The 20,312-nt window shown below is 35.4% G+C and overlaps 1 protein-coding gene across 1 annotated transcript; it reads left to right on the top strand.

The window, feature by feature from the left end:
* The first annotated feature begins 222 nt into the window (after nucleotides 1-222).
* Nucleotides 223-654, top strand: LOC145689708 (uncharacterized). The gene has a single exon (XM_081763906.1). The coding sequence runs from the start codon at nucleotides 223-225 to the stop codon at nucleotides 652-654; it is 432 nt and encodes a 143-aa protein (XP_081620032.1).
* The last annotated feature ends 19,658 nt before the right edge of the window (nucleotides 655-20,312 follow it).

Raw genomic sequence — 20,312 nt, 5'->3', positions numbered from 1 at the left:
GAACATATTACGGACAGAATGCGTCAGATACTTGTTAGACGAGGTCCAGTTCAGGTCTCCAAACGATAGTTCCCAGTAAACAGCGAGGGTCGGCGATTTACTACAAGTAACTACAAAAGACGTCTGCACAATGGAGAAGAAGTTGCTCGTAGTTGGCTTATTTATTCAGTGACTAAGGATGCAATATTTTGTTTCTGTTGCCGTTTTTTCGGTGGTACTACAATGTCACTCTCTTCTCGTGAAGGTTTTTCGGATTGGAAGCATATGTCCGGACTGTTATCAGACAATGATAGATCTTTGACTCACATGAAGGTTTTCCAATCGTTGTTTGAACTTGCAAACCGATTACAGTCAGGTAAAACAGTTGACGCTGAAAACCAAGCAATTATTCGTAATGAAACTAAGCGTTGGAAAGAGGTTCTCAAACGACTGTTGTGTATAATTCAGTTTCTTGTTTCCCAGAACTTGGCATTTCGTGGTCAAAATGACACTATTTACTCAAGAAACAACGGCAACTTTCTCAAACTAGTTGAGTGTATTGCACAGTTTGATGTTACTATGTCTGAGCATTTGCGACGAATAACATGTAAAGAGACACATGTACATTATTTGAGCAAGGACATTCAAAATGAAATAATTGAACTCCTCGGGTGAAAAGTAAAGGCTAACATTTTGACTGATCTAATGAAAGCGACATATTATTCCGTAATATTAGATTGTACACCAGACGTAAGTCATACAGAGCAAACGACACTAATTGTTCGTTTCGTGAAGGTAGAACTGGGTAAGGAACCATCCATTGAAGAACATTTTTTGGGATTTTTGTGCATAAACGATTCTTCAGGAGAAGGACTAACTACCATTATTTTGGAAGAATTAGAAGAACTGAAAATTCCTCTCTCAAACATGCGTGGCCAAGGGTATGATAACGGTGCCAATATGAAAGGAAAGCACTCAGGCGTTCAAAAAAGAATATTAGATCTAAATAGTCGAGCATTTTTTGTCCCTTGTAGCTCCCATTCATTGAATTTGGTTGTGAATGATTCTGCAATGTGCTGTAGTGAGGCTGTAATTTTTTTTTGTTTTATTGCAAGAAGTATACAATTATTTTTCTAGTTCCAAATATCGTTGGTCTGTTCTGAAAAAAAAAACATATATCCAATTTCACTTTGAAACCTCTTAGTGATACTAGATGGAAGAGTTGTATTGACGCTGTCAAATCGTTTCGCTACCAGTTAGGAGAAATTTACGATGCTCTTTTCGAAGCATCAAAAGGACTTAAAGATAGACGTTATGGGCAAAAATAAGGCTAGTTCCCTGAATTTTAAGTTCGATTGTGTTGTGGTATGAAGTTATTTCTTGTGTTAATGTGGTTAGCCATGTTTTCCAACAAGAATCAGTGGACATTCAGCAAGCAGTTGATTTGCTTAAGAAAACCAAGTGTCGCCTTGAGAACATGCTAAGTGATGAAGGTTTCCAGAATATTTTGTTTGATGCCAAAGTAATTGCTGAAGAGCTCGACATTCAACCACAATTTGAGAATGAACCAAAACTCCGACCTAGAAAAGTCAAACGACAATTTTTGTATGAATCTGAAGACGAACCGATTAATGATGCATACAGTGCGTTTAAATGTAACTTCTATTTTTGCACATTAGACACAATTATCTGTTCCCTGAATGAAAGATTTCAACAACTGAAGCAGCACAGCGAAATATTTGGGTTTTTGTATGACATCCATCCAATAACGGGCAAAGAGTATTTACTAAAGTGTTGCAAGGACTTACAACTATCTTTAACAGACAAAGATCACTGTGATATTGACGGATTTCAGTTATATCAAGAGCTCTTACTTTTACCTTCATTTCTCGGTTCTGAAAGTGGGAGCAAACCGTTGCAAGTACTTACATATATTTGCAAGAACTAGCTTATTGGGTTATTTCCAAATGCAACTATTGCTGTAAGAATTTTACTAACTATTCCTGTAAGTTTAGCTTCAGCAGAAAGAAGTTTCTCCAAGTTGAAACTTATAAAGAACTACCTATGATCAACGATGACGCAAGAGCGTCTTGTAGGCCTTTCTATGATGTCTATTGAATGTGATGTTCTGTGTGAGCTTGACACTGATACTTTAATTAAAGACTTGGCAGAGAAAAAGACACGAAAAGTTAACTTTACTTAGCATTGTAAACAAGTCAAAGGACAATTTGCATTAAAACTATATAAAGATATAAAATTATATTACTGGTTGTATTATTTGTATTACGAAATCTTTGTACAATGCTGTTACAAAATATATTTGTATGTTCTTTTGTTCATATATGTGTTCTCTTTCGCAGTTAACAAGGTTGTTTATGTGTATGTGTAAATAAATGCTGTATCGCATCATCAATCTTAATTTTACATAAATCGTTGTTTCTTGAATCGTTCTGTAAATTTCTAATCAGTGGCGTAGAATATTTTGCATACTCATGTGTAAATAATTGTTTCGTATATCATTAACCAAAACTTACTCTGTGTATTTAACTCACAAAAGTTAAGATCTTACTCAGTTTGATAATTGATTCTTATAGTTATAGTTATAGAGTTCAAGGAGTTATCCTTTAAAGCTGCTATCTGTAAGGTGGCATAGCAAATTAAAATTCAATAATACCAATGGGTTTTAGGGGGCGCCATATGGATTCTTTGCCCGGGTGATATTTTCCCCTTCCGCCGGCCCTGTCTATTTCTATGCCTAATTAGAGTAGAAGCAATAATTTTATCCTGAAGCTAACTAATTTCTAAAATTATCTTGAAGCTAAGTTGTAATATTATGATTACAACCCGCTATTATTTACGTTGCTAAAGGCATTTATTCCCATGTTGGTGGGTTGCCTTCTTTTGCACGAAAAATATATACTTAAAAAGTTTAAAAAAATGAAAATCCTAGATTAAATAATGTAAAACGTTAGATTCAGTTAGGTAAAGTTAGATTAAGATAGCTTAAGGTTAGATTCAGTTAGATTTTCGTATCAACCTTTTCACCCACCAACTTCGGAACTTGGCCCTTTCTAAATAATTCATTGTCAGGTGTAAGTGTTAGATCCAAGTTTCAAACAATGTGTATTCCTGTATATTTTAAGTAGCTATATTCAATCTTGCCATTCTACCGATCAAATTTAATGTCTAATAGACATTTCTAACTGCTAGCCTATCCTGTATGTAGGAGCGAGACTTCTGCATTAGTTATACTATGTATAGAACTGAAACTACATTTTTTTGTGAGATAGTTCAAAGTTTTATTCTAGAACAACAAAGATGTTTATTTCCCGTAGACCTTACTCAATTTCACGCTCACAAATTGAGTTCAAAACTGGATCAAGCTGAAGCTGCTTGATATTCATATTCGTTATCTCGAAAACCAACATTTTTAATGGCATTAATATGAATGGGGGTCATTTGACGTATAGATATTGATATAATTTAATTTCCTAAATCAATTGATGAGGCTTTTCTCTTTCATACAGAAACCCTGTTAAGTCAAAATTTACTTATCTCCTTTTTTAAAAAGTAGAACATTAATTAACAGGGCGGGCATGATTATCGTATCCTTTAAAAAATGGCGCCACCTATGCAGTGCATGTTTGAATATATTTGTAATTAACTATTTATAACTATTTGTAAAATAAAAAAATACCGACCTAATAATCTATATGACACTTGTCAAATTTCAGCTGTAGGAGGCTAAGTGAGTTGAGACAAAACTACAAAAAAGGCTATTACCACGGCATTCAATACTCTCGGATTTTAAAAAAAATGAATGTAGAATATTGTTGTATAGTGCACATAAAGAGATGTTTTTATAGAACTGTTAATCAAATTTCAAATATATTAAAATCGAGATTTATAAATGCCTAAGGTTGTGAAACGAATGGTTAACCCTTTGGTTGGATGTACTAGTATTCCTTTTTCTTGAATTAGTATTCATTTTTATTTCCTCTTTATAAGTTCTTCTGTGGACACTAGTAAGTCTTTCTCACAAATTCATCAACATTTTGTATTAAATTGTTTTGCAGTGTATTGACATACTAGATGTCTATATTTCATAACTTCTTTTCCAGGCAAAACGGGACAACGCAAGAACAACTGGCCAGCAAGGGGGAGGAGTGCCAAATTAGATCCTGTGGATGAATATATCTTCCACATCTTGGAGAAAGACAATGAACTGATCGATGGTCTGGGGGTACCCGAATCGTATGCGGAACTTCAGTCAACTGAACCTCAAAGTCTGCTGGAAATTGAGGCAACGGTTAACGCCGACACTGGGGAAAGCGTTCAGAGCGAATCCCTTGTCTCTGAAGCGGAACCCAGCGTTCCGCGTTCAGCTACTCGCAAGAACGTGTTAAAAAGGAAGAGAAGTTTTGTTAGAACAACAAAAAGTTCTGCGTCAGAAAAGGAACGTTTAAAGTGTGAACTTCTCAGACTGGAAATTTATAACCAAATATTAAAAGCCTTAAGACAGGAGAAGGAACTGGGTATACCACCCTCTGAATTTACAAAAGATCTTGCTGATCAAAGTACTTATTGTTCTATAGAACTTAACGTACCGGAAATTTCAACTGGAATGTAGTTAAGGATACTATTAAAAACAACTTTCAGAATTTGTTATTGTTATTATTTTGATGATGATGAGTAATAGTTAGGTTGTACGAGCTTGGCATAGCCATAATAGATTTTTGTAGCAGACTCTAACCGTGCATACCATTTCCAAATGTTACCAGTAGGATTAGGCAAACATTGGTGGATCGGCTAATGGTCATGCTGCATTCCCACAATCGAGGGTGTAATATAATTGAACCGGATTTTGTAGAAAGGGCGATCCGCAGAAACAGGACCTTTAAGGAAGCAACAAAACCTTTTTTGTACTTATAATTACACAACTGGTAATAATATTGTAATAGACATACTAAGGAATGCAAATCAATTAGAAATTATCAGTTTTGTGTAACTATAGGCACAGAAGGATTTTTTTTCGTAGCTTTCCGTAAGTTTCTGTTTCTATGGATCGGTCTTGTTTTTCTTTCTTTCTTTTTTTTTTTTAAAGATACATTTACGTACACTTGGACATGTATATATTTTCAAGTTTTCGCTACTGGAGCTTCTTCAGGACGTAGAATAAAAAGTTCAAATAGAAGAGATTACGCAGAAGATATGTCCAGCTGGCACGTCAATAAGGTGCTGAAAAAACAGTTACAAAATACATAATTTCCAGTTTAGGTGCAGCTTGGGTAAAAATAATGGAAAATTAAGATTTTTTTAAATGAAAATTGGCTGTTCAAAGATTAGAATAATAACACTGATATCTGGGTAAGATTCTCCAAGGTACACAGGAGATGAAATACTGTTGTTATTTATAAGCATATCTTCCAGTTTTATGCTTGGATCTTAATATCCATTCAAATTTAATAGTTAATTTTGTCCACTTCGCCTTACCGATCACAGTCATGAATTGTTACACCCCTTCAATTTTGGCCACCATATTTTGCGTTTTTACCAGTAAAAGTACGATACAAAAACCAGAAAAAATCTTCGTAGTTTTTCAGATAAAAGCTCTCTGAAGGCTGAAAAAGTTTAAAAAAGCATAGAAAACTCTCACAACCTTGGTCAGAATTCACGGACCTCTTGATACACGCCAGACGCTCTACCAATTGAGCTGTCAAGAGCATGAGCATTTCTATGTTGATGTAGTGATTTTTCTTTTAGGATCAATCAAGCAATTAATCAACAATATCAAGTGTTTCTAGCTGCAAATTCATGCAGATAAAAAGATTATCTTGAATTTTCAATACAAAAGAGTTGGTTAGATTGAGTCAAGAGGAATCACCAAATAAGCATAGAAATATGTACGGTCTAGCTAACCGAGTTGCTAGAGCGCTTGACACGTAATCAGCAGATCCGTGGTTCGAATCGCGGACGAAGCTATGGAACATTTTGTATGCTTTTCTTCAAGTATTTAATAACTGATTTCCACAGCATTTCATTTATCGGCCCCCGTTTTTTGTAAACTAAAACGTTTTTTGAATATGGTTTTTGACTTTTTTATACCAAATCCATTGCCTCTGGATTTGGTGTCAAAGCTCGTAGGTAGATAGGTAAGTTGATATAGGTCACGGTAGAATTTAATCGTGCTTGCTCGTAAATGCAAGTCATACCGCAGGCTAATTCGGTCAAAGAAGGTACCATGCCTGTAAAAAAAATGACTTGTCATCTCTACGGGACACTATTTTGAAAATATGTTTTTTTTTATGGTACCACTCAAGTTGCCAGAAGTAGAAGAAACTTTGCACAATTGCTCCTTATTGGTTCAAGACAAAAAGAGTTTGTGAAGGATAATATCGCATTCAGGTACACTGTTACGGGCAAAATACATCAAAGATGTATCCAATCTCCTTCCTATTCGCACACATGTTAGGTACTAAAAGCAGGGTTTGCCCAAGTGGGCCCAGCCCAAAAAAACACCGGTTTTTTTCTGGTTGGACCCACCTGAAAAAAACCACCTGGGTTTTTGAGGTTTTTGTTAATATATTGTTGGTACAACTAAAATAATTACATTGAAAGTGATTTTTTATCAGATTTTGGCCTTTCCTGGGCGAATTAGATGCTTTCACGTTAAGGTATACAACAACATAAGACATTTATAAACTTCTGAATGCCCTGAATGAATTAAAAAAATAATTTTAAAAGAAAAAAACCTTAGCTTGAGGTACTTATAGAACAAATTAATGTATAGATTATGCTTATAGCTTGTTTGAAGTAAGATATGCAATTTTATCTTTTAGAAAATACTTTTCGTGAAAAGTGTGCTCTCTGACTCGGTGACGCCGAGGGGCGTTGTCCCTCATCGGGTTTAAGGCCATAGGTGCTGGTACTACCAGTAAATATGTAGTGCTCGGAGTTCCGAAGATTACGTAACTCTTACTATTTCAAATGCTGAATTCAAACTTCCTTACTAGTGGAAGTTTCGATGTACACCAAGAGAAAGCGGGTTACATGCGTAGGATCGACACTGCGTAGCATCGACACTGCGTACGATCGAAACTGCGTAGCGTCGAAACTGCGTACGATCGAAACTGCGTAGCGTCGAAACTGCGTACGATCGAAACTAAAACCGGCGTAGGATCGAAAACAGATAAGGTCATATGATCGAACAATAAAAAAACAATTATTTTATAATCACAGAATATTAAGTAATAGTATTTTTTTTGAAGTTATATAGGGAAAAACTGGAGTAGGATCAAAACTGTATACGACCGAAACTGCGTAGCGTCGAAACTGCGTACGATCGAAACTGCGTACGATCGAAACTGCGTACGGTCGAAACTGCGTAGCGTCGAAACTGCGTACGATCGAAACTGCGTACGGTCGAAACTGCGTACGATCGAAACTGCATAGAAACGAAACTGACAAATAAAATAGTGACAAATATAATTAAATAATCATACAGGGGTGTACCCAGGAAGTTTTTCTTGGGGGACTATGACTTATTCAGGAGGACCAAAAAAGCTAAGTCTTGTCTCAGCAGGGAGAAAGGAGAAGCCTCCCCCCCAAAAGCCACTACTTCTGATCAAGTTGGCAAATTCCTTGTTCAGAAGATTGCCGTTAAGTTCAATTGACTTAGCTTAACATTTTCTTAGTTACCTAGTTGCTGTGAATTGTCACTTCTTTTATAGACTTTGCAGGTGGCACAATCGAAGGTTCATGTAATTAGTTCAAGTTTTTGCTAGTTTGGGCTTCGTCCCAAATTTACTAACTTCCAGGGTTGTTTTGTTTAAAACAAAATATTTAAAACAAATGATTAAAACTTTTTTAATTGTAATTTAATGTTAATTGTAATTGTTTGTGAAAAAATTGGGAAATTTATCCTTTCCCCCCTATTATTTCAGTGTCCTTGGCTATATTCAAACCAACGTACAACTGTCTGGAATCATTCTTGGCCTACAAAACGCACCATAGAGAAGCACGATTGGATAATTAGGGAAGCCGGTGAACCACCATGTATGCTGATTTTTGCTTCTGACGCGTAAGAAGTGCCAAAATTTCATGTGTATTATGAGAGAGTTTTTTTTCTTTCTCTCTTTGTATGGCAGCCAGCGACTTCAGGTTTTTACTGTACCTTGTCAACATACCAGAAAATTCTTTTTAGGTGACTTGAACCCATGTGGCTTCGATGTTGCCAGCTAGAAAAAATCATGAAATTCGGCTAGGGATTTTTTAAAAAAAATTTCACTCCTACATTTTTTCAATAATCCCTCCCGTTAGCAACACTGCAATCTAACTTACACCAAAAAATAGCCATGTCCCTCTTCTAAAATACAAGACGAAAACGATATCAATCGGGCTAACAGTGTTTTTGCAATAAATCATTAACTGAAAGTCTACGAAAACCCCAAAATCGATTTTGTCCCTAAAGGGTTAATGAGATATGCGCGCCAAAGATTTCGGGCTCTAATTTAACGTGAGCCCCCCCCCCTTCAAGTTTCTGGGCTGGTCCATAGAATGAATGGCCTACATAGTACTGTCTACGGGCTGGATGGGCTACCAAATTTCAGCTTTCGTTCTCCCATAGTTAATGAGATATAGGCGCCGAAAATTTGGAGGCTAACTTCACCAGAGCCTCCCAACTTTCTGGGCTAGTCGAAATAAAGATTGACGGGTTAACAAATTTCATCTTTTGGGCCAATATAGTTAATAAGGTGTGAAAACCAAAGTTTTGGGGCGTTAACTTAACGTGAGCCCTTAACTTTTTGGGCAAGTTGAGATAATGGGTGTACCAGGTACTAAACTTCATGGGCCTTCCAACCCATTATTATTTAGCATTTGGGGCACTCAAGGAACACAGATACAGGGTCTCCAAAATGTGAAAATGAAAATGCAATCTTTAAGTTTTATGTCTGACTGTCATCCTGGGTAGACTAAAGGAGACGCAGATGATGAGAATAAATGGAATGGTGAAATGAATTTATTTGGGAGGGAAGCAAAGTATAACACATATCAGTCATTACACATGCAAATAGATATTTTATGGTAATTGTTTTTTGCTGAAATATAACTTCGGTATCTTTTATACTTGTTTAGGAGCTGAGATTATTATCTAATAATTATAAGGAAGATACAAGTTTTTTTTTTTTTTTTTTTTAAAGGAAGATACAAGTTTTTCACCTTCGTACAATTCATATTTAATAGGCGTATAGAAGGGGCTCATGCCCAAAACATTGGGACTCCATTTCTGGGACCCCATGGTGGGGACCCGGTTTCTGACCACCACTGTGCTGAGGGGAATCGGATCTTTCCAACGTCACCATCTGTATGCAACAACTCCATGCTTAAACGAGAAATAGAGTGGACTCAAGCCCAACATTTCGGAACCACATTTTCTGGAGCTTCGAGGCCAGGGCCCAATTTCTGACATTACCGCCTTCGTTAATAGACCCCGACCTTTCAAACGCTAACACTATAGTACACCACCATGTAAAATAGGCAACTAAAAGAGACCTGAACCCAAACTTTTGGGATCTCATTTCTGGAGTCTCAGGTCCCGGAGCTTTCCAACACCACAGTATGTATCCAATAACTCCATGCTTAAAAGAAAAATATAATGAAGCCAAGCTCAAAATTTCCGGACACCATTTTTGGACCTTTGAGACAAGGGCCCAATTTCTGACGTTAACACTGTGCTCAGACGACCCGAACATTTCCAACTTCACCACCCACATACAATTCCATGTTTAATAGGCGTATAGAAAAAACCCGCGCCCAAAACTTCGGGACCCCATTTTCTGGAGCCTCATGGCTGGGGCCCGGTTTCTGATATCACCACTGTGCTCGGGAGACCCGGTCTTTTCCAATGCCACCATCTGCATCCACTAACTCCATGTCTAACACGGCTTCCCCATTGTAGGAGGATTTTGATGAATTTTCTCCAGGTTCTTTACAACTATTTACAACGTTTCAAACTATTCATAAGAAATGAAATTTCAATACATTAGAAACTATGTTCTTTTAAAATGTTCAAAATGGGTGACAGCATTGATTTCCAGTAATAATTGTAAACTTTCGTAATTTTATTCTCTATTTGAATAGTAGTTTAATTTCGAATCTTTTACGGTTAAAAATATTTTTGTGAAATGTAACGGAATACATTGAAATGCTCCTACTCCCACGGATACGTGTTCCAATTATAAATCGATTTGAGATTCAGTGTACAAATGAGAAACTCCCAAAGCAAAGTACAATATTGTAACGTTGTTGACATACATATGAATAACTAGTGATTAGGTCGTTAAGCTGTACATAAAATCATATAAATTTTCATTCATATTACGCAGACAAGTACACACAGAACAGCATATGAATCTTTATCTGACTTTTGTTTCTCTAACTTTCTGACAGCCTTTACGAAATAATAGAGATGCAAGGGCTCGGAAAAAAAACCGGCTTTTTTGAAAAAAAACTCGGTTTTTTCTGCTTCGCTTTTTTCCTTGGGAAATTTTGGGCTTTTTAGAAAATTCTGCTTTAAATTGATAAACCAGATTTTGTTTCGCTTCTCTACAACAGAAAAAGTCATTTAATTAGTGGTTGATGCCGATAATAATATAAAACCTCGAAAATAAACCATGAATTTCGAAAAGATATTTCAAACAGTTTTACTTTTCAACATATTTACATTATGAATTCCAAAGGATTAACCAATGTATATAATAAGATTTTTTTTAACCTCCTACATACAAAAGTAAACAGGGTTGGCAAGAGCCATGGTTGTTTTTGAAAATGCCAAAAACCCGTTTTTTTGGGGGGAGTTTAAACTAGGCTTTTTTGGCTTAAACCAGGTTTTTTGGAGTTAAGATATTTTGCTTTATGTATTTATATTACATATTGACAGAAATAAGTTTGTTTCGCCTTGGTGTTATTATGCAACAACGGGGTTATGCTGGAAGAGGTCACATAAGCTTAAAGAAGTCCGGTCAGTAAATTTCTTAAATTGAGAAACTCCCGCCCTAGCCATCGGGAAAATCCAGTCATTAATCTAAATGTAAAACAATAACGGAAAACATCCTGTTATTGCTTTGCATGTAAGATTTAAAGGTCAACGTAACATAATCAGTACGCTAAAACTGAGGTATTAAATTACAAATTTAGTGCGTACATATCATTGAAAGTACAATCCAAGCTAATGTTGGAAGCTACGTAGGCAATCGATAAATTTTGTCAATTTATATCAGTATATTTAAGCAACCTTGGCTTCTTTATAAAACAACAGGTATTCAGGCAAGCATAAATATACAATTTAGTTTCGTTTCGTATGTTCAGGCTTAACATCCTTATGTAATACCGAGGTTATCAAGGAGAAGACTTTCGCTTAAAGTGACATCCGAACCGCTACTTTGTTTACGCATGAAAGAAGGGTTGTGTTTCGACCGAGAATTGAACATGGGACACCTTGATTAAAAGGTGAAAAGGAAATAAAACTAATGCAGATGGTTTGATGTATGGAAACGTCACCATGAAGTTTACACAATTCGCATTTTTCGTACCTTTTATTTTTTTCGGTTTAAACCAGTTGTTTATTTAAAAAAAGAAGAAAAACAGCTGGTGTAAACCAGCCAACCCTAAAAGTAAATACTTCTTTTAAAAAAATACTCAAATAAGTAGCAAAATTCTATGTAGTATTTTTACTTCAAAATATTCCATACCCTCTTTTTGGAACAAAATAAAATTAAAATAAAACATAAGAAAAATACTTAGATTTATATGATACACTTAAAGGCTGCACACCTAGAGCTTTTGGTTTTGTATATTCTTGAAATTCTACAGTTTTATATAAGCACCATCACGGTTTATTCAGTCCTCAAGTTTTCTGTATTTTTAACAAGAGGGATTGAACATGAAGGGTATGAGATAAGAACATGGTAACCCATAATTTTACTATTTTAGGAAATTAGAAATTTTCTGCTGCACAATCCATTTTGAAAGTCGGAAAGCTGATTTTTCACATAAGTCTCTACTTGAGGGATTAAACGAAGCGGTATGCGTTGCTGCCTATCTGATGCTGCGTAACTCAGGAATTTAAAATTTTTAGTTCCCATGTTCTTGGCTCACACCCTTCATATCATTATGGAACTCTCCCCAACCCACCAACACACACACAAAAAAAGGACTACGGAATATATTTAAGTTAAGATAAATACAACTGCATAACAAACATGATTGACTGGAGCTTTTGCGCTTCTATCGAGAAGTCCGGAATTCAACTCAGCATTCGACCATTCTGACAAAGCTTTTCTTCATTCCATCTATGAAGTAGAAATAGTGCGCGTACTGTGAGTTGGCTGACTTCATTTCTTATTGTTTTTAAATCGTTATTATTACTAATTACCAGCAGTGACGGTTTTGCGAGGGTTAGGGGGGTTGGTCTTTCGGACTGAAGCCTGTTCCCCAAAATTACGGAATGTCTAAAACAAACGAAATATCTATTAGTTATGCCTTTACTCATAAACTTTAAGCTGGCGTCAAATAAAACTTACGAATGTTTAGAAAAACTAAACATTAGTAAGAAAAAAACCCTCCCAAAATTCTTTTCTAAATCCGCCACTGATTCTCAGTATAAAATGATCTTCAAGGTTGTATCCGGAAGATTATCGCTAAATATATAAACGAAACGAAATACAGTATTAGTTATGCCTGTACTCATAAACTTCAAGCTCCTCCCAAATAAAATTAGGAGATTTTAGAAAATGAAACAATCAGAGAAACCCGTCCCAAAGTACGTTTCTAAATCCGCTACTGATTATTTGTATAAATTAGTATTCAAGGTTGTATCCGGAAAATTATTGCTAAATCGTTGCACAGCTACAGTATAACAGAAATGTGGAAGTACGGTTAGACGGATATATTGAAAAACGTACGCTTTGACGGATATATAGAAAAACGTATGTTTAACTTCTGCGTTAGAAGCTAGAGTACTAAGCTCTTAGAAATGAAACAGACGACAAACTGAAATGATATCGAGAAGAAAAAATATCGATAACTCAAAAGTTAAAATAAAGTTAAATAGCCACTAAAATTGCCCTCAAATACTACATTCTTCATGTTAGCTTTAATTCGTAAAACGTGCTCCATCCATCTTGATGGTGAATTTTAGAGCGAAATATGGCATTTAGGTCATGGAATTCTTATCTAAGTATAGAATATACTATAAGAAAGCTATTTAGATAGAAAAATCATGAAAATGAAAAAAGCCAAAATTTCCAAAATTCTCGTTTTTTTCCAAAAAGCCTGTCTTTTATGTGAAAAAACCATCGATTCAAAAAAGCCGGCTTTTTTGCATCTCTACGAAATAATATCTTTACAATCGAAATATTCGTTAAACATTATTATTATTCTTATCCTTCAATATTCATCATATATCATATTCTTCATTACTTTAAATTCTTCATATTACATAACTATTTTACATTATATTCCGTCGAAGCTGTTTCAAAGTTAGTATTACACTTCTGACATAGTTATCATTACAAATCATAATTGATTCTCAATCCATACGCCTGTAACTTGTCCATCCTACCTCCAGTGTGGATCCTACGCAGTTTCGATTCTACACAGTTTCGATCGTACGCAGTTTCGACGCTACGCAGTTTCGACCGCACGCAGTTTCGATCGTACGCAGTTTCGATCCTACGCAGTTTCGACCGCACGCAGTTCCGACGCTACGCAGTTTCGACCGTACGCAGTTTCGATCCTACGCAGTTTAGGTCGTGTGGAGTCCATGAATATAATCCTAATTTATAGCTGCACAGGTTAATCAAAATAAAGAGAGAGAGAAAAAAATATATATTTTTTGAGCGCATGATTAAAACTTAAATTATTTCAGGGCAACTGCGTAGGATTGAAACTGCGTACGGTCGAAACTGCGTAGCGTCGAAACTGCGTAGGATCGAAGCTGCGTACGATCGAAACTGCGTAGAATCGAAACACGTTTTGAGCTGAATTTTTCGATCGTACGCAGTTTCGATGCTACGCAGTGTCGATCCTACGCCGCATTCCCAAAAAAGCTGCATTTTCGAAGAAAGAAAGAAAGAAAAAAAAGCGTTCGGTTAGCGTACACGCCTTTGACATGAGACCCGGGCTCGATTCCCGGGGGGAGCTCACGTGGTTCGGACTCCACGTTGATCATTAAGTCGAGGTCTCATATAACTTCGCTGCAGAACAGGATGTTAAACTGAAAACAATCAAATCAAAATATTCCTTATCAGGGTGGATTGATTTAAATCAAGACTTAAATCATTTGATTTTTTAAAATAAAAATAGTTGATTTAAATTGAGTTCCTAAATAAATTAATTTAAAGTGAAAATAAGTAAAATCCTGTTTCTGTTCTGTTATTTCGATTATGGAAGTTAATAATCATAATACAATGAGACTTAAAGGTACGATATAGTATGAAAACAAGTGTCATGCAGAGGATGATTAGGGAAAATCCCGTTTTGAACAGGTAACGGAGCAATCCTACTTTCTTCTTTTCGTAACATTGGGTTTCGGGTTTAAAATCGTTAATTATTCCAACGGGGAAATCACCATCGACATTTAAGACGAAAATTCTTTTTTGTGCGTGTCTGTTTGTTTGTTCCCAGATAATAGGGCGTATTTAGAGGGGTCCTATCCTCTCTCCATTTTTATCCGTTAATTTTATAACTTTGGGCGAAATTTATGTATTTCATGCCACAAGCTAGTTCCGAGTTTTTAAAAATAGACCCCTGCCAAATATCAGAAACTTTTGTGAAAAAAAGTGTCTTTTTGATAAACGTTGCTGTACTTCTTCCTTAATGCTTACCTTTTAAATTATATCACCTAGTTTTAGGTGATAGGGTAGAATCTTCATTATTCAATTAAAAGAGTACCAATAAAGCTTTTTACTTCGTTTTCTTCAAGACTGGAGGCATTTTAGAACACGCTACATATGCTTTCACGCCTTTCTGCGTTGAGGCATAGTGTGTGATGACGTCATAAATTTAAAAAGATATTTTTTGTTATGCGTATTATTATTATTTTTTGGCGGGTTACATTTTGCATTCAGAAGACTGAAATTTTGCACACTCGTTCAGTGCATCCCTTAATTTTCAGATGTTTTCAGATCTCTGCGTGGAAACAGCGGGGTCCAGAAGGGCAAAAATGTTAAAAGATATTTTTAACACACACACACACAAAAAAAAAAAAATACTCCCGCCTCAGATGGAGACATATGAATGGTACCGTTTGAAAGGCTGTTCTATTCTGAAGAAAATGATGTACGTACTATGCTCATATGATAAATAGGGATATCTCAGGAAACTGTTACCTGAGATCCTGTTTTATATGGGAATCTGGGGTATTTGGGGAATATTATTTTTCGCGAGCTTACTTTTGCATCTACAAGATTGAAATTTTGCACATTTACTCAGTGCACCCCTCAGTATTTTTCAAATTTGTTTCATATCCCTGCCTTAGAACAGGCGGAGGGGTCCACAGAGGTAATATATATATATATATATATATATATATATATATATATATATATATATATATATATATATATATATATATATATATATATAAAACAGACAATTCCTTTTTTCGTGATTTACCCGCCCCACATACATGATGGAGACATTTGAAGGATATCGTTTGAAAATTTGTTTTATTCTGAAGAGAATAATGTACAAATCATGATCCTAGGATAAATAGGGATTTCTGAGGAAATTTTTATATTACATCTGGGTCATCTGGGGCATTGTGGGAATGTTCTTAGCTTATTGTTAAATAGTTTCCTCATCCATACTACTCAAGATAGAAGCTTGAAACTTTGTACACACATTTAGTACATCCCTCAGTATTTCACAGTTGATTTTGAGATTTGTGAGGTAACACAGGGGAATCTAGAGGGGATCAAAATTAAAAAAAAAAAAAAAAAAAAAGGTAAAGGAAAATGCCAATTACTCTCAAAATTTTCCGCTTCAGGGACATGATAAGTGAATGTTACCGTTTCAAAAGCTGTTCTATTCTAAAGAGAGTGATGTATGTACCATGATCCTAGGATAAATAGGGATGGTGCTGTAGCTGCTTGACTGAGTCTATAATTTACCTTTAAAAAGAGCCATAATTTAAAAGGGTTAAGAAACATTGTTTGGGATTGATATAGGTTAACGATTGGGAATGATTCAAAATTCAACTCCAATAATTTCACTGAAATGGCATAATTAGCATTTAATACTAATTCCTAATGCTTTTTCTTCAGTTCGTGACTTGTATTATACGAGGGAAAGATTTGATTTGAATTAAAAAAAATCAATTTAAATCCAAAATATCAACAATTTTTTTAAATCATGATTTTCCCCCAACCTGTTCCGTATTATTAGAAAGAAGAAAATACATATTAGGAACTGTTGATTTTTGTGCAATTAAAGAATAACTTCTGAAGGACTTCTTTTCTTGCGAAATGTTATCTCAATTAGTTCCAGAGCGGCTGATTAACATATCGACCCCTTGTAAGAAGAAATTAAAGTACGCTCGAATTGTGGCACTCCAATAGCTTAATTTTTGGGCCATTTTTAGTGGCAGTTTAAACGTAATCCCTGTAGTTTTCTTAATTCCACGGGAAGACAACCAATATGTACTCATGGAACGACAAATATTTTATGGCACTAATTTTATTCTATGAACCAATAATACATACAAAACTTTATATTTCCAGATGAAAGTATATACATTAATGGGTAATTTCAAAAAAGTGGGGGGCCAACTGCCCCATTTTGTCCACCCCCTAATCACCGCCCATGACTCCAACAATAAAACTATTTATTTTACATTGAAAAATATTCATGTCGTGTAAGACATTTTGAAACATTTATTTTATAAAACACGAATTATATATCTTTGTTTTAAATTAATATATTTGGCCAATGTCACTTAGACTCCTGGGATGATTCGATCTACATTTGTTCGTTCGTCTGCCTGTACCACATATACTACAATACTACAGGGTACCACTTTAAAGTTTACATTTTCAGGGCACAAGCACGAACCACACTAAATTTCCTGTATAGATTTTGGCGGCATACCAACGTAAAATGTCAAAATGGCGGCCATTCTTTTTTTCAAAATAGCGGATATCTACGCTATAAAGTGCAATTTTTGGTCTTTTAAGTTGACATGTTCAGAGTAGAAGCACGAGACACTCTAAATTAGTTGTATATACTTTGGCAGCGATCCAACGTAAAATTTCAAAATGGCGGCCGTTTTTTCAAAACTGCAGTGAATAGAAAATTTTTGTGACAAGTTGTGACAATGATAATCTTGAAATATAAATCACATTTTAACACTTTTACCCCAAAAACATTGAAATGTTTCGAAAAAAAACAATTAAACCCGAAAAACCCACATGGGCCCGGGCCGTTTGGCCTTCTTTTTTTTTAAAAAAACGGGTTTTTTCAAACCCTGACTAAAAGCCATAAAGAAAAAAAGTGGTGTTCTGTTGCCAGGTGTGAACAGAGTTGGCAAAAACCATGTTTTTTATTGAAAATAAACAAAAAAAAAAAAAAAACTGAATATTACGGTTCAAACAAGTTTTTTGTTTAAACCAGTGTTCTTGGTTTAAATAGATCCGCATTTTAACAATCTAAACAACATTTTATTAATACATGTAAATGAGGAAGAAGTGGATGTGATGCCAGCTTTCTTTGTATCGTTCGCATTTTAGTTTCTACTCAAATGCCTACAAAGAATTATTACGCTTGCTCTACATATATATTTTCATTGACGTAAATTTGTTCCGCAATATCAATCCAGAATTACTGAAAGTCAAACGAGATTGTAAAAAAAATAGTGTTCAGTTGTGATGTAAAGAAACTTATTAATCTGCATTCACATGTTGGGTATTGCAGTTTTTTTTTTAATTGTCCTGGATTTGTGTTGTAGGGTACTTATTCACATCTTGTATATACTCCAGTATGTTGACTGGAAAATTCCCACTGCATATCCCAATTGTATTCCTCCAGTTTCATTTAGGAATAGCTTTGTATATTTGCTTACTGAAACTGAGAATAACAAAATTATGGCAGTGTAGGTCTGCGTCTTTCACCCTTAAACAATCCAATTGCTGCCAAACACTTTTGTTGATATTATTGAAATTAAATTTCTTGCTTTTATTGAATATTTAATACCCTATAACTAACCACAGCGAAAGCTCCTTTATAACGAAAAATGCTTACAGAGATTCTTCTAGAACCTCATTCTAACATGCTTTCATTAACTACATTAACCTTTATTGCGTTTTCTTAAAAATAAAATTTCAAACCCTTCATTCCTTGTAAACAATGCAAATTAGGACTCTCAGATTCCATACTTAACCCGAAGCTACCTGAGTGTCAATTATGTACCAGTAAAATAAACATTAAAATGAAACGAAAATAGAATTACAGCATAAATACTTCGTGTTTAATAACTATTTATAATTTTTACAAAATTTTTAACGATATACCAACGTGTTTACCAAATCTCAGCTTCATCACAGAACCGCCAGAAATCTCAGCTCAAAAGTATTCCCCCCCCCCCCCAAAAAAAACTAATAAGCAAAAGGTTCTCGTATCTTCTTCTGAAACCAAACCTAGCTTAAATTTTTTTTTGTAGTCACAGTTCAGGAAAAATAGCGCAGTAGGCTATTCAAACGATCAATTGCTGCTTGTTGGGGCAAATCCTCTTCCTCGACCTCGGCAATTTCATCGTCATTCTCTTGCACGTTGTCTTCAATCAATACATCTTCTCTTCCAATGGTACAAGCAATATTATGAAATGTTGCACACGCCAGAACCACTTTGGCAGCCTTTTGTAATGTCATTCTCAAATGATTTAGACAAGGGAACCGTTCCTTCAAAATCCCATAACTATTCTCAATGATCCGCCGTGTTCTTTTGTGGGCCCTGTTAAAACGCTGTTCAATCAAATTGTCTGGATTTCTGTGTAAGGGAGGAATAAGCCATTCTTTCAATCCATATGCACTATCGCCAAGTAACACCGCTCCAGGAAATGACCTCCAACCTTCTTCAAAAAGACGACTTATCGCAGAGTTACGCAGCACTCTGGAATCGTGCACACTCCCTGGCCAATTTGCACTTGCACTATAAAACACAAAATTTGGACCACATATCATCATAACATTTATTGAGTGCTTCCCGTGCCTGTCCACATATATTTCTTCACGCTGAGGAGGAGCGTCTATATTAATTAGAGTTCCATCCACGCAGCCACAAACTGATGGAAACCCACCACTTCTCAGAAACTTCCTAGCTATATCCCCTGTATCCTCTGGCCACTTCACAATATTTGGGAACATAATGTCAATAATGGTATTCACTACGCTATCTACAGTTCTACTAACAGTAGCTTTTCCCACATTATGCATTTGTCCTACACCATGCATTTGGGCACCATTACCAAGCCAGTGAAGACAGAGAAGGACTTGCTGTCGCGAAGTGCTTTACTTTTCATCGTCCCTTTATCTAAAGCCGGTCCAATGTATTGCAAAACAAATTCCACTTGCTCACTTGTTAAACGAAAACATTCTTTAAATTGGAACAAGTTCATACCACAAAAGTTAATTCTATCTTTATACGTTTTGTGCGGCATATCCTCATCGCTACTTTCATCACTAGACGAATACAACCGTTCAAACCGAATCATTTTTAACACTAAAAGACAACTACACCGTTTATGCAAAGTCAAATTTCACCTTGCAGAAAACGGCAAAACTTTGCAACATTTCGCTTTGCACTTTTCAATTTCAATAAGATGGTGGAACATAACCTAAAAAATTCTGCAAAGTCTTCGTAACTTATCATTTATCACTTTTCACTTTGCACTTTGCAGAATTAAATTTTCGTGGAACAGAAAGCTTACTGCAAAGTGCAAAGTGAAAAGTTGCAAAGTTAAATGGTGGAACGGGCCCCAGGTATTGTAGTGTTTGCGTATAGAATCCAGAGTTTGAGTCACGTAGTATATGTAGCAGACTAGTTAAATTTAATTTCCTTGGAAATTGTTCAAACTCGTGAAAAAGGAAAGAGAAAATAATAAGCAGGCTTTAAATAACATAAAGTAAATTTAATTAGTATAGGAAGATTACTAGTATAAGTTTTTCGTAAGACATTAAAATATAACATTTTTATCTTTGTTCGCAAAATTTTTCTCCCGTCAACTTCCAATATTACGCAAAGAGGAATAAACACCAATCAGCTGATCACAGCCGAACACA

The sequence above is a fragment of the Thermobia domestica genome, chromosome 7, assembly GCF_964235325.1.
Source record: "Thermobia domestica chromosome 7, izTheDome1.hap1.1, whole genome shotgun sequence".
In the NCBI taxonomy this organism is placed as follows: domain Eukaryota; kingdom Metazoa; phylum Arthropoda; class Insecta; order Zygentoma; family Lepismatidae; genus Thermobia; species Thermobia domestica.
The sequence above is the reverse complement of the archived record's forward strand: the minus strand, read 5'-3'. Positions and strand labels throughout refer to the sequence as shown.

Bases quoted from the DNA above. Each gene is read 5' to 3' on its own strand.
- LOC145689708 (XM_081763906.1), top strand. From the start codon at position 223: ATGTCACTCTCTTCTCGTGAAGGTTTTTCGGATTGGAAGCATATGTCC.